The 15,794-nt window shown below is 45.3% G+C and overlaps 1 protein-coding gene across 25 annotated transcripts in view; it reads right to left on the bottom strand.

The window, feature by feature from the left end:
* PRR5 (proline rich 5) overlaps positions 1-15,794 on the bottom strand; it is a 146,287-nt gene that overhangs the window by 1,659 nt on the left and 128,834 nt on the right. For 17 of the 25 annotated variants that reach the window (XM_042848103.2, XM_042848052.2, XM_042847993.2 and 14 more), the window contains one exon: positions 7,244-7,382. In XM_042848103.2, the coding sequence (XP_042704037.1) occupies positions 7,244-7,382 (139 nt within the window). The remainder of the gene's footprint in view (positions 1-7,243; positions 7,383-15,794) is intronic. The other 8 variants (XM_065583876.1, XM_065583814.1, XM_042848024.2 and 5 more) reach the window with 1 other exon arrangement.

The following is a 15,794-nucleotide window of genomic DNA, read 5'->3' as shown; positions in this document are numbered from 1 at the left end:
GATTCTCTAATATTCACATGATTCCAAGCACTAGGGGTTTAAGAAGAATGCCAAATATTATGCGACTTGTGATAAAATTGCAAGAGTTTGTGACGATGCTTTTATTTAATGACAAACCAGGAGTGAAATTCTGCTCTTAGACGTGCATGGCTATGGATGTGACTGGAAGTTCCCCACATGTAGGGAGAAGAGAGGATTGGAGTCAAAGTTTACTGTGAGGATCTGAGACCCAGCTTTTTATCCTGTGTCTGTTGCGGTTGAGCTCTCTTTTGGTTTAATTGAGCTTGTTCTTTCACCAAACGAACTCCTCCAGGATGAGCAAAAATGTGCATTGAGAAGATGGTGCTGCTAACTATAATTAAGCTATTTAATGATATAAAATCCATGCAGAGCAGTTATGCACCAGCCACCTGTCCTCTGAAAATCAAGTCCCTTTAAGGCACCTCAAATATGTAATCACTTTGAAAAATCTTGGTTTAAAAAATTAATTTGAGATTACATGTACTGCCAAGGTGCTGTGTGACCCAAAATAATATCAGAACCTATCTCATGATTGGGATAAGAAATCTGAACTCGGTTTCACAGTATTCTAGATTTTTACAGCTAGTTGCTAGAATTCAGTTTATCCACAGCTCCATTTTCATACAATGACCACTAGGTGGCAGTAATTGTATATTACTGGCATTACCTAAGAACCTTTTGGAACCGTGCCGTTTTCATGAAACATTCATACAAGATTGAAATAATTATTAAGCATCCTTCCAGAGGTTCCACTGTTCTCCTAGTTACGGGCCAGCTCCTGGCTACTATTCAGGATGCTTTGAGTGGGAACAATCATACAGCTACTGCGTCTGGTCTTCAAACGATTGCCCTGCTGCTCCTGTCGCTTCACCATGTGTATGGGGCTATGGCTGGGGCAGAGAGTGAAACTATGCTCTAGTGATTCCCCACCTACCAGAATGTCCCCATGGGGCCTTTGGCAGCTAGGCATAAATAAAGGCTTACGACTGCTCTAATTTAGTACAGAGACCTGGGCCAGGTCTATTAGCTCAAAGGCAGTAGACACTTATGCTTTTAAATCCATTGAACCTGGGTTCAGTTCCTGCAGATGACTCATCCCGGAGCATCACTACAATGCAACACCACTGACATATCCCCAGTGTAGATAAGGCCTTAGTGCTTCAATGCTTGGGTTTCAAATAGAGTAGTGGAATGTTTATTTATTTTAAAAACTCTTTCATTGGAATTTTATTAATTTTTGTGGGAATACTTCTATTGCTCTTGCGTTCTGTAAAAGCTGGTGTTCAAAAGATGTCAAATTTGGGCCACTATGATGGATCCGCTCAGCAAGAGACTACAGCTCCCCTCAGCCCTCTCCCCATTGCGCATCCCCTTCCTCCAGGTCAGATAAGGAAGTGGTCCAGTTCTGACTGGAAGTGGCAGCTGCATGGCTAGTGAGGCGCTGCAGGGAAGCTGAAACAGCAGTGGCTGGGGAGGTAGCCTGTGCAAAAGGGCCCCAAGAAGAGATGTGATCATTGCTCACTTTGAACTGTTTAAGGCTGTGTACCTAGGATATCTGCCACCTTTCCCTTTTCTGCCAGGCCCAGAAAAATACCCTGGACCGTAGCCATGTGTCTGAGTGGTTTTGGGGTAGGGTGACCAGATCGCAAGAGTGAAATATCAGGACACATTGGGCGAGCAGGGCGGGGGGAGGGAAGAGGACGACAATGACAGACAGGTGCACAGAGCCATGAGAAGGGACCCTAGGAAGCTGCGAGAGGGGTTGTACGGCCCCCTGCTGCAGCCCGCACCACAAGCCACAGGGCAAGGACACCTATTGAATTCAATGAGAATTTTGCATGTGAATTGATGTACCGAGTTCTGAGATTATAAAGCCAGAAGGGATCCGGTGATCACCTGGTCTCACTGCCTGTATAGAACTGACATAGAACTTTCCCAAAATAATTCCTAGAGGATAGCTTTTAGAAAAAGCTTTTAGAAAAACACCATAACCCTTAGTATATTGTTAATTGTTAATTACTCTCACCATTGAAAAGGTATGCCTTATATCCAGTCTGAATTTGTCTAGCTGCAACTTCCAACCGTTGACTCACGCTCTACCTTTCTCTGCTAGACTGAAGTGCCCATTATTAACTATTTGTTCCCCATGTAGATACTTACAAACTATAACCAAGTCACGTCTTAACCTTCTTTTTGTTAAGCTAAACAGATTGAGGTCCTTGAGTCAATCACTATAAGGCATGTTTTATAATCCTTTAATCAGTCTTGTGACTCTTCTCTGAACACTCTCCAATTTATCAATATCCTTCTTATTCCAGTATTCCAGCAGTGGTTGCACCAGTGCCAAATACAGAGATAAAATAACCTCTCTACTCCTGCTTGAGATTCCGATATTTAGGCATCTGGTCACCCTATCTCTGTATGCATTTCCCCAGGTTTTTTTGTAAAAATCAAAACTGAACTGCCCCAGAAATTCTGGCATGTGGAATCATCGTGAAACTCGCATGGCTCCAACCCTGCCGATGAACCTTTAGATCCACTGCACAGACTTCTGCCCCTTGAGCTAATGGAGTAAATGATGGCAGAGGCAGTAGGTTGTCATCCTATATGTGATAGATCAGCTCTATAGGGGGATGAGACACTTTTTTTGCCACTGGGTTTCACAGATATCTGCTGACAGAAGAGGAACTGTGAAACTCAGGAATCCTGGGTCTATTCCAGGCTCCTGAATGGAGTGGTCTCTAGTAGTCAAAGACCCTTCTTCCCCATCCCCTACAGTCTATGTCTATGCTATTGCTGTCTAACCCGTCCCAGCTCCTCATCTGATTTCAACTGCCCGCCCCCTACCGCTCTGGATTCCTTGTCCCAGTTTCCTGGTCCTGTCTCACTCTCCTCTCTCCCCACCCCATCCCTCAGATGGGATGTTCGTTCCAGACCGGCAAAATTATAAGGCTTCCCAACATTTCAACACTTCCCATTCTAAATTTTCGGTTGCTTAACTATAGGCTAGCTCTGCCTACAACAAAGCATATTCAGAACCTCTGATTAAAGGGATTATAAGTGTAGCAACCTCCATCATAGCTAGTCCCCAAAGATTGAACCCGAGCCATCCAGACTTAGAAGCATGAGCTTCTATTACTTGAGTTCAAGATATAACTCCCTTAGCTGGTAGCTATACAGTTATCCTCTAAAAATCCACCAGAGGAGGGCACAAAACACATGTTGGACAGTGAATTACAAAAGTACCAAATATTATTATTAGACCTGCAATACTTTTCACAATGAACATCAGTGGGGGATAAACTGGGAGTTTAAGAATATTTGGAAAACAATTTTAGAATAACATTCAGTGCTGTGGTTTAAAAGAAAAAAAAAACCTGTTAAAACTCATAACTTAGCAGTATTCAGTGTTTGAAAAAAAAAACAACTTTTAGGAGCTATGGGATACAAGTTAAGAATGTTGAAACAGGAAGATGTTATGCTTAGTTACCACTTGGGCAAGACGGCGTGCTATGTAATACTTGCAAGATATCACTGTAATGTTTTACAATATACAGCAGCGCAATGCTGATTCCATTGAAATTGTTGAGCAATTCATGCTGATTTTATTTATTTCAGCCCACATCTTAATAGTTTTGAATACTATAGATCACAATTTTCAGCTCAGTTGGTCTGAACATGCAGAGCTTTAAAACTGCTATGCTCTAAACTGTATATTAACTACAATTTTAGAAACCTGCATGTCAGAGAACTGTGTGCCACTACTACTAAACAGTGGCACAAGGCTATTCAGTGTGAATCACAGAAATGTAGGACTGGAAGGGACATCAACAGGTCATCTAGTCAAACCCCTGCACTGAGGCAGGAGTGAGTAATAACAACACTAGACCATCCTTGACAGGTGTTTGTCTAACCTCTTAAAAAACTCCAATGATTGCTATTGCATAACCTCTCTACGTAATTTGTCCAGTGCTTAACTACCTTTACAGTTAGGAAGTTTTTCCTAATGTCTAACCTAAATCTCCTTTGCTACAATTTAAGCCCATTGCTTCTTTTTCCTGCATGTCCTGAGTGGGATGGGGGTGAGTCCAGGCAGTGGGATTGGGGGGAGGGAGGTCAAGGAAGTTGGTGGGTGTGTGGGAATGGACCAGGGGAAGCAGGGTGGAGGAACTGAGGGGGGGCAGGACTGGGACTGGGGTAGTCAGGGGGGCTGAGGGGGATGGGATAGGACTGGGATGGGGGGAGCAGGGTAGGGGCTGAGGGGAGCATGAATGGGACAGGGTAGAGAGCTGTGTAGAGTGGGGCGGGGCGGGGAAAACAATGGGGCTGGGCTGGGCAGGGTTGTGGGATTTGGGAGAGGGACAGGGTCTGGAGGGGATGAGACAGAGGGGAGCAGGACTGGAATGGGGGGAAGTTGAGGGGGTGGGACAGCAGGGGGAGCGATGGGGTGGGATGACGGGAGAGGCTGAAGAAGAGATTTGGGGTGGGTCAGGGACTGAGGGCAGTGGGTTCGGGGTGGGAGGTACAGGGGGGACTGTGGGGGAGGCTGAGGGAATAGGGTCAGGGTGGGGGCTGAGGGCAGTGGGTTGGGTCTACACTGGCACCTCTCAGCATTGCTGTGCCGGGCGGCAGACCTGTGCCAGCGCTACCCTGGCAATGGAAGAGTCCTCAGTGGAAATACAGACTTCATGACACAGACCCTCCTCCGCTAGGCTCTTGTCACTTTCAAACCCATGCAGGGTATCTGGCTCTTTTTCAGTTCTCAGGTTAAGAAAAGCCTCTGCATTTTGTGAGGGCTTCAGCATTCACATTCCTGCTTCACAAACTGTCTGCCTGACACATTGCTCCCAGGGCATTCATCTTTATTCATTATTGGCAGGTCCATCGGATTAACGAGCAACACAGGGGGAAGTAACACAATGGTGTCAAGGATTTTTAATTTTTCAAACCACTTTGGCCTCAACAGGGATACCAGCAAATCTGGACAGAGCAGATGGGTGTCAGGATGGGTTTGGGTATTTATTTATTTTTTTAAGTGAAAATGTTTGGGTCTGAGCAAAGGCTGCAAACTTCCCTTTGGAAACCTCTGCTGATCTTTTGCCCCAGGGGCTAACGACAGCCTGGAATCCGGGACAGATTTCCACATCCATGCAGGGTGAGATGATGGGGGGAGGGGAGGGACTGTGGGGGAGGCTGTTGGAACAGGGGCAGGGACTGAGGGCAGTGGATTGAGGGTGGGGGGCACAGGGGGGACACTGCGGGGGAGGCAGAGGGAACAGGGTCGGAGTGGGGGCTGAGGGCAGTGGATTGAGAGTGGGGGGCACAGGGGGGACACTGCGGGGGAGGCAGAGGGAACAGGGTCGGGGGGACTGAGGGCAGTGGATTGAGGGTTGGGGCACAGGGGCAACACTGCGGGGGAGGCAGAGGGAACAGGATCAGGGGGACTGAGGGCAGTGGATTGAGGGTGGGGGGCACAGGGGGGACACTGCGGGGGAGGCAGAGGGAACAGGGTCGGGGTGGGGGCTAAGGGCAGTGGATTGAGGGTGGGAGGCACAGAGGGGACTGTGGGGGAGGCTGAGGGAACAGGGTCAGGGTGGGGGCTCAGGGCAGTGGGTCTGAGGGGAGCCCTCCCCCAGAGGGACCTGCCAGGAGGCCAGCTGAGCCCAGCAGTGCTTACCTGGAGCAGCTCCCAGGAAGCAGCCAGCAGGCAGGTCCCTCCCAGTCCCTCTGGCCCTTTCCTAGGGTCGGGTCGAGGGGTGGGGGGCGGGGGGGCTCTCTGCCCTGCGACCACTGCCTGCTGCCGGAGTCTACAGGCCCCGCCCCGCTGCAGCACACAGCAGAGCAAGACCTCCTCGCTGCCTCTCTGTGTGCCGGGGCAGGGGCAGGGCTGTGCTCTGTAGGCTCCTGCTGGCCAGGCGGCGGGTCCCGTGGGCTGGCTCTGCCGCGCCGGGAGCTCAGCTGCGCGCTGCCCCAGGGCCCAGGGAGGGAAGATGAGTGGCGCCGGCGGCGCCTGCTTGCCGCGGTCTCCCTCATATAGGGTGACCAGACGTCCCGACCAATGTAAGGTCGGGACGCGTTACAAATCCCCTAAAATCGTGACTGTCCCGATAATATCGGGACGTCTGGTCACCCTATTTTGGGGCCCCACCAGAACTAGTACCAATGAGGCCTAACTGCTGAAGCACCTACAAGTCAAGATCACGGGGCATGTACTGGCACCCTAGGGGCTTGGTGTAATAAGCAGCCCCAATAATCACACTGTTTCATGTCCCTTTAATAGCAGTGATGAATACAAAATGGTTCTTTTGAATCATCGTTTTCTGAAGATAACCAGCCTAGACTGACTCACATAAAATTGATCTGTTTCTTTAAATGCCTGTTGCAACACAATCCACTTTCAATTCAGCTTCATGTGAAAATCATGAACTACCCTACTGACAATTTCATACGAGAAAATGGAGTAAATCAATTGCCCAGAAAATGCACAATTTAAGGGTGGTTTTAAAACTATGGATACAATTACTACTTTTCCATTCTGACTCGCAGTGCCTGTGTATTTCCCTATGGTTTCAACAGTATAAACTACTCAAATGGAATAGCATTCAGCATTGGCCTAACTCCACCTCTACTGACATTAGCTGGAATCTTCTATGGAAGACACTGAGTGCTTTTGATCACCCTTCACCATCATTTTCTGTCTTAAACAGTTGTATGAAGTTGCTGGGTATTGATAAAAAGGCACAACGCTCCATTCCAGAAATGGCTACATTTAGGCACAGTGATTGCTGCATGCACTTCTTGTATCTGCACATCCTCTCTCCTTCTACCTCACATTGTCCATAAAGCACCCTGGGTTCAATTCTTCTAATTGAAAGTGGTAGAGAGAGAGAGAGATGTAAACTTATTCATAGATTTTAAGGTCAGAAGGGCCCATTATGATAATTTAGTCCGACCTCCTGCATAACACAAGCCATGGAACATAAAACTTCTTTTATTACAAATTTTATTTCAGAGTTTCAAAAGCTAGAGGAGGCTTGGTCAGGCTTAGCTGTAATTTTGTGTGCCCCCAGTACACCATAAAGGAAACTATATGTCCCTGTTTTTCTGGCATCAACAATCACCTGTTTTATGGGCATCAGTGTGATGTATTTACAAAGCTTTCTGGCTCACCATCTGCACTATGTCAAATCAATGACATTTTAAAAGCCCCTGTTATTCTTACCCAAAATACAAGAAGAGTGTGTGAAGGGTCCATCACTGGAATACAGACCATATGTGCCCAAGTATGGGGAAACCACCTTCTGTATCAGGGATTCCAGTTTCAAATAGTCTTCAGTCACTCCTTTAGATTCGTGAACCCCCTGAAAGAAAGAGCAAAATGGAAGATTAATATTGTCTCCCAACATCTTAAGCTCAAATTGCTCACCAGAGCAGAGAGCCGGCAGGTATTCTGATTGCATTATATACGAAAAGGACACATGCTGTATTACATTGGTTTATTATGGTTATTATTTGTATTGCAGTAGTGTATGGGGAGCCCAATCATAGACCAGAGCCCCTTTGTGCTGGGCACTTGTACAAACACGTAACAACAAGACTGCCGCCAGGAGCGTACAGTCTAAGGGTCTGTATATCTACACTGCAAATGGGAGGTGTGACTGCAGGACTTGCAGACCTACCCGAGCTAGCTTTGATTCCAACTAGCTTCAGTAATAATAGCAGTGAAGCTGCAGCTGCACAGACTAGCCCCGCCCACCCAGGCCTCCGGTTACATACTCAAGTATGTAACTTTGTGCTTTCTAAGACCTCGTCTACACTTGCAGTGGCGTGTAGGGTACATGTAGCTACATGCTGCGTCCACACTCACTGGAGAGTGTAGCTCTCCATTGCTGGAGCCTTTCCACACTGCCTCCCCCTGCCAGAGCCTTCCTCGCTGACAGAGACTTTCTCTGCAGTGGGGAAAGCCTCCAGCAGCGAGGAGGCTACACTCCTAAAAACCGCAGTGTAAATGAGGGAGACAGGGCTGGGGTGTGTAGAGAGCCATGTAAGATATATACCCTGGAAATCAGGGATGCCGGGCTCTCTACTTTGTTCATCTAAGCAGTGCCTCATCATTTCCCCTGCCATTTATTCCCATGCCAGTTAGGCGTGCCATGTCTGTACTCCACTCACTGCCGTAGACCCTGTCCTGAGTGAGCAAAGGTTTACAGATTCTAAACAAGGGCCCAAACCTACGTGGTGCAGAGCATCTCGTAAAAGATGTCTGATGCCCTCAAAATTCCTAACTCATTGATAGCTTCACATACTGCAAATATGACACCAAAATTCATACATCAGGGTTTTGACAAACTAGCTGATGCATTTGTTACATGGAAGTTCTGACGCTACAGCCATTGGCTTCAATGGCAGCTGCTCACGTACTACAGTTTGAGAATCAGACCTATCGTCTCTCAGAAACCAAAGCAGAAGAACAGACACTGCGGATCATGATTAAAACTGTCACTGGTTTTTTTTTTTTTTATTGTGACCACCTGATTGAATGTTTAGTAAAACCTTGTAGATGTTGCTTGAGTGGCCAGTACCACAAGGTGTCACTGCCCTCTAAAGCAATACAAACAGGTCTGTGGCATCTAAGAGAAAAAAGTAAAACATGGAACCTCTTAAAATACATAGTCAAAGATTTTTATGATTTTCATCAAAAATACGTGTAAGAAAGTGTTGTTTCTAGTCTTCCACGCACTTCCCCTCCCCCCAAATCTTGTCACTGTTCAGGCAAAACTCCCATTCAAGTCAGTCAGGGTGAAGTTTACACCTATGGCAGAGGCTCTGTGCAGAAAGGTGAATTTCACTCTTAGCTCCTGACCTTACAACTACATCTGTGTCATGGACTCCTGCACCTGCCTGGGGGCCCCTCCCCGACTTCACTGGGGTTCCACATGGGCATAGGGTTGTGCCCGCACAGATCTCATGGCAGGATCGAGATCTTATAGCATACATTTTGAAGCCAATGCGAGTTTTGCCTGAGTAAAGATTTCAGAAATCAATCCAGTATTACAGTGTATGTCTCTGGTGTAACCCTGAAATAATCATAAAAACATCAATAAATAGTGTTCTCAAAGGAAAGCAAGGAAACAAACATGCACATTGAACTATTAACTCTGAATAAATTACCCGTGGGTCTCAAACTGTGGGTCGGGACCCCAAAGTGGGTCGCGACCCTGTTTTAACGGGGTTGCCAGGGCTGGTGTTAGACTTGCTGGGGCCGGGGGCTGAGGACGAAGCCGAAGCCCCACTGCCTGGGGCTGAAGCTGAAGCCCAAAGGCTTCACCCTTGGGTGATGGTGCTCAGGTTACAGGCCCCACACCTGGGGCTGAAGTTCTTTGGTTCCCCACCCTTCCCCTGGCCCCAGACGGGCGGCGGAGCTCAGGCAGGCTCAGGCTTCAGTCCCCCCTTGTGGGGTCATGTAGTAATTTTTGTTGTCCGAAGGGGGTCACAGTGCAATGAAGTCTGAGAACCCCTGAATTACACAATGGATGCCCTTTCTTCTCTTCATGAAATGATCCCCATTTTTGTAGATGTATTTGTTATCTGTCAGTATTCACCAAATAGCTTCTGAGAACAAATTTCAGCCTGTGAAAATGTCTGTGAATGGTTCACTTCATTTCTTTGCTACTTGTACTGTGTGATTAATAACTGAAGTCACATGTTATAACCTCTGCTCCCTGATTGGATGATTGAAAGTTTTTAAAAGGAAAATAATAAATGATGACTAACAAAGAGCAAATAGGGCTGCATCCCTATTCAGTGGGGTTTAGAGAATAAAGAATAAACTTCTGAGATTAATTTCTCCTTACATATTCACTTGGGCTAAATTCTGTGACGCTATCAGGATTCACAATCATTTTAATAACTATAGTCCACCAGCAATCTGAAAACTCATAATGTGACCTCATGAGTAACATCAGAACGAACTCACCACGTAGATTTGCAAATCTTTTTTTTTACGCTATTCAACCAATTATAATGTGGATAACTGAGCAGACAGAAAATAAGAGAAAAAACACTCAAAAAGTTATAATGAGAGAGAGAGAGAGAAAGAGAAATAACAAAAACATTAGGTTAAATATTAGGAAAACTTTCTAACTATAAGGATAGTTAAACACTGGAACAGGTTACTAATGGAGGTTGTGGAATCTCCATCATTAGAGGTATTTAAGAACAGACTGGACAAACACCTCTCTAGGTCAGTGTGTAGTATATAGAGCAGTACAAACAAGTCACTGTGTGTATGAAATTATATTTTTTACTGACTTGGCTAGTGCTTTTTTGCGTAGCCTGTTGTAAAACTAGGCAAACAGCTAGATGAGTTGATATACCCCCTGAAAGATCTCTGAGTACCCCCACGGTATGTGTACCCCTGGTTGAGAACCACTGCTCCAAAGCACTTGCAACCCCTCCAAGCTTGGTATCGTCCACACATTTTAGAAGTGTACTCTCTATGCCGTTATCTAAATCACTGATGAAGATATTGAACAGAATGGACCCAGAACTGATCCTTGCAGGACCCCACTCGTTATGCCCTTCCAGCTTGATGGTGAACCACTGATAACTACTCTCTGGGAACGGTTTTCCAACCAGTTATATGCACCCACCTTATAGTAGTTTGTTTATAAGACGGTCATGCAAGACAGTATCAAAAGCCTTACTAAAGTCAAGATATACCACATCTACCGCTTCCCCATCTCCACAGACTTGCTACCCTGTCAAGAAAGCTATTAGGTTGGTTTGACACAATTTGTTCTTGACAAATTCATGCTGTTACTTATCACCTTATTATCTTCTAGATGTTTGCAAACTGATTGCTTAATTATTTGCTCCATTTTCTTTGTGTGTACTGAAGTGAAGCTGATTGGTCTGTAATTCCCCATATTGTCCTTATTTCCCTTTTTATAAATAGGCACTATATTTGCCCTTTTCCAGTCCTCTGGAATCTCTCCCGTCTTCCATGACTTTTTGAAGATAATCGCTAATGGCTCAGACATCTCCTCAGTACCTCCTGAGTAGGAGTTGACTGAGGAGGTATCTGAGCCACTAGCGATTATTCTCCAGTCCCGGGGGAGAGAAGCAGTCCTATTACTCTGTCACAGTGCTGCTATCTCCCCTGGGATTGGAGAAGGATTCTGCCTGCTGTTGTAAAAGGCACTTGAAGAATATGATCAGTTCACTAGCACTATGGGATCTTCTCTCCTCCCACAAGCCCTTTCACAACAGCATCTGACAGTTCAATTTCACCTCCAGTTCAGTCACAAAGTTCCTTCTTTCACTTGCAAGAACTAGAACGACATTAATCTCCAGCCCTCATTTTTACTTTAGTTTATTTGCATCCCCACTTTTCAAGCATGGAGACCTCAAAGTGCCGTTATCTTTGAATGAGGTTAAACCTCCAGCTGGCTGACACAGGCAGCAATTAGTCTTAGCCCTCAGCTCTGTATTCAGTCATCAGACATTTTTCAATACTTTTTGAAAAGCCATAGAGCATCTGGCTCCCTCCGGAGATGTGATGACCTTTCTTTTATTTTGTCTCTTGGCACAAATACATTGTTACCACCTGCAAGATCCTTCCTGCCCAAACTATTGTTACAGATCTTCCTGAATTCTCTGGGAGGGGATTGTGCCTTTAGCGATTAAACAGCAAAACATATATATATACACATACACATTTTCAGTGGTGCAATTTGTATGTCGCCTCTCTTAATACCAGAAGTATGATGGACTTCAAGCTATATGATGAACTTGTAAAACTATTTATTTTTGGTGTGTGAATGAGTGCCAGATTGAATGCCCCAGAGCCCTGTATTTATCCAAAGAACGGGCATAAGCATAAGCATGTGCCCAGCTCCACCAATATACCTGTATGTGCTGGAGGGACCGCCTCGATGTGAGAGGGGGTGTTGCGGTATCGGTGTGTGAGGAGATGAGTTATCCCTGATTAAGCCACATGTGGTGATGAGTCATTTTTGAGCTAGGCTCCAGCCAATCCACAAGCCAGGAGCTGGTCTGGTGACTCTCAGGGCAGATATACAAGCCTCACAGGAGAAACAGCAGCTCAGCCTGCCCAGCATCACTTCATAACTTGGAACTCTCCCCTGCCTGATAGTGGGGACAAACTCCACAGGTTTTAGCCTGCTCTAACCTAGCTCCCAGCTCTACTCTTGCTTTCCTGCTCCTGAGTATGTCTCCCGTTTCTGGTCTAGCTGCCACTACACTGACCACTAGGCATGACTTCCACTGCTCCAACCACTAGACCTGACCCTCCATGTCTTGCTTTCTGACACCATGGTGCTTTCAGTCCCAGGCCTCTCTGAGTCTGCCAGCAAGGCTTGCAATTACTGTCAGCTGGTCAGATGGGTGAGGTAATATCTTTGATTGGACCAACTTCTGTTACATACAGTTGGTCAGGTGACATTTGTCCATTGAAAACTGGATGCAGAGGACCCAACTCATTTTATAAGGATCACCTAAGCACAAGATCCTCAGTCTCACTCTGGCTCCTAAGGAGGCAAGTGGCTCTGAGTCATCCCTGTGCTGATCCTTGTGGCTTTTGGGGGAGAGCTGGCTGTTCTAACTTGGTTAACCTTCTGGAAAAACTACAAAGACCAACTATTTCCTCTGACTTTTGTGGTGGGCTGAAGGTTGGAGGGGTTTGGTTTATATTTAGTTGTATGTGGGGCAGTCCATATTGTACATTTTAATGTATGGATAGGTGACCACAACATAGATTTATAGTCAGTGTACTCTCAACTGATCCACTGAAACAAGTAATGTATCCATTTGATTATGCATGTTCTTACCCTGGACATTGAGCCATGTCTGGGGTCCTTTACTTCCAGAGATAAGTTACATTTGTCTTACAAATATACGTGGGAAAATGAAAATCCAGACACCTAACTCCTAGAATATTCAAGAGAGAGAGCCCAACAAAATGTGGAAACCACCAGTTCAAGACTCTGCAAAAACCTGCTAAGGAGTGGCATTGCTGGTGCCAGTGAACGGTACTGAGAGGGAGGATAGATGGTCTTGTAGTTAAAGCACAGAACTAGGGCTCAGATTCAATTCATGGCTCTGCTACAGACTTCCTTTGTCACCTGGGGCACATCAATGGATCTCTTGCTGCTTCAGTTCCTCATCTGTAAAATGGAATAATACTAACTTTCTCCCACCCTTTATCTGTCTTGTCTGTTTAGATTGCAAGCTCTTCTTCACAACAGAGTCTGTCTCACACTGTGTGTTTGTACCGTGCCTAGCACAATAGGACCAATCGTGGTTTGGATCTCTAAGCACTACTGAAATAAAAAGAACTAACAATATTAAATATCCTGTGCAGCCTGATGTCTACAGCCTTCCAGGGGAAAACAGGAGATGAGGGGAGAGAGCAGGCAAAGGGACCTCAATAAAGTCACTTATTTGAGGAGAATGGAAACACCGTGTGTTAAGAACATTATCTTCTTTTAAATGAAGTGTGTATAGTGCAGTTTATTTATATGTTGATGTATGCTGTTAATTCTGAGTTAACTTTAAACTGTTAGCAGTACTGTCCACCCTGAGCACTGAAAAATCATAAGTCAGACCCTCCTTGCCCCCAATATCAAGAGATGAAAAAAATCTCATGATTTTTAAGCCAAATGATACATTTTGGATTTTTTTTCTTAGGGTTTTTAGCTTTTAGGATACATTTGGGTCACACTTTCATGAGAGCTAGAACCTTACTATTTTATATATATGAAAACTGCGATTCTCATGTAATGACTTGACTCCAGGAGCTTGGGGTTCAGGAAAACACCAAATATTACAACACTCATGATAAAATCATGAAAGCTGACAACATGGTAATAATCTCTTACATTTATATTTAGCCATTTTCAAACAGCGAGATCTCCGAGTGCTTTGCAAAGATTGCTAGATACTGGAATGGCTTCAGCCAGCACTGAAATGCAGCTACCTCTGGGACAGGGAGCAGCAGCTGTGTAACAGCACAAAGCAACAAAGGATAACAGTTTAAGACAGAAAGTGAAGAGGGAGGAGACAGATCTTCTGTGGGTGTAAATCGTCATAGCTACAGTTTACACCAGTGGAGCATCAGCCCATAAGTATCTAATTGTAAATGGAGGGAGAAATCTAGTCAGGCAAGATGCAATAATCCAAATTGGGGTTTGGTTAGTAACACTGTAGTTCACAAGCTCTCTTTTGCAAAAAGTTCAGAGCAATCTCTAATGACCACAATGGTCACCACAGCAGTTTTACATCTCACCTAAGAGCCCAACTCCTATTTAAGTACTACCTAAACCTATTCCTGCTTTGCTTTTGAGAGCTGACAAGATCACACCCAGAAGCGGTATGGCTGCAGGCGTGTACTTCAGCATGCAGTAGGCTAGTTTAAGACATAAGAAAAACCGGGGTGAGAGGTCTTCCATAATCCCATCGGATCACATGATGTCTCTGAACTCTCTTTGCTTTATTACTGAAATCTCAGGCAGCTGCAGTGTTCCATTGTAAATGTCAGTGCACAGTGCCTCTCAGCATGGTTTGCTATTCACCAAAATAACCAGGTCTGGTATACTTTTCTGGTTCTTACGAGTATGTATCTGGATTGGCATCTTTTAATTTTTCCAGCTACCATGTTATGCCATGCTGTGCATCACATCAATGCAGGAGAATAAAACAAAAGACAGACCTTGATGCTAAAAACTGGCCTGCTTTATGTGGGCAATAATATTACAGGCTGGTGCTACTGTGCAGGAATCCATGCATTAGAGACAGAGACTAAAATGCTGAACATCATCAGTAAAACAGTAGCTTTGATGGGCTCTTTAACTATGCAAAAATCTTCCTTTAAAACATAACTGTTACTTTTCATGAACCCAGTCTCATTTATCTGGAGAGTTTTATGCTTCTTTGAGTGTAAGATGCATCTATTTAATTCCTTTCAAAGGTCTCTATTTCTCAATTTGAGGACCCAGATATTGCAGGGCCATACAGAGGCAAACATGCTAGTATTTCTGAAGGAAAAGAGGGAGCATTCATACTGGGCCAGATCCTGATCTGAGTTACACCACTGTGAAATCCAAAAGTAACTCTGGCATTTTCAGTGGGATTACTCTGATGAACTCAGGTCAGACTCTTGATCATCTTTTGAAGGATGGATGATGGAGATTTAAGTCCTGAAGATATGGATGATACTGAAACTGGAAAAGGTCTGTACTGTCACATCTTTTAAAGTTTAATAACACTCTCAAAATCCATACTTCACTACTTTAGATTAAATCATGAATTGTACCTTCCCCAGAAGTTACAGAGAACTTTTTGTTATTTCTATTATGACAGGGCCTAGAGACCACAACTGAGATCTGGGTCCCCATATGCTAGGGGCTGTACAAACACATAGCAAGAGACAGTCCCTGCCCCAAAGAGCCTGGCAGGCTGCCCTGCAGCTGGGAGTATGGCAGCTGGGAGTCCAGGATGCTAAGGAGCCAGGATCCTGGGCTGCTGGGAGACTGGGCTCCCCAGTAGCCTGGAGGAGCCTAGCAGATGACCAGGCAGGTATCTGATGGAAAAACATTGACAGAAAATTTCTTACCAGTTCTAGACGTGACACACAAGCAGCGTGAACACGGTCATGGTTTGTGTCTCCCATGTTAGTGCCAAGATACTTGTTCTCATTTTGTTTTGGTGTTTTTCAGTCTTTTGGGTGGGATTTTGTTGGGAGGCAATTAACT

Source organism: Chrysemys picta, chromosome 1 (genome assembly GCF_011386835.1).
Source record: "Chrysemys picta bellii isolate R12L10 chromosome 1, ASM1138683v2, whole genome shotgun sequence".
In the NCBI taxonomy this organism is placed as follows: domain Eukaryota; kingdom Metazoa; phylum Chordata; order Testudines; family Emydidae; genus Chrysemys; species Chrysemys picta.
Note: the sequence above shows the minus strand (reverse complement) of the source record. Positions and strands in the feature narration are given on the sequence as shown.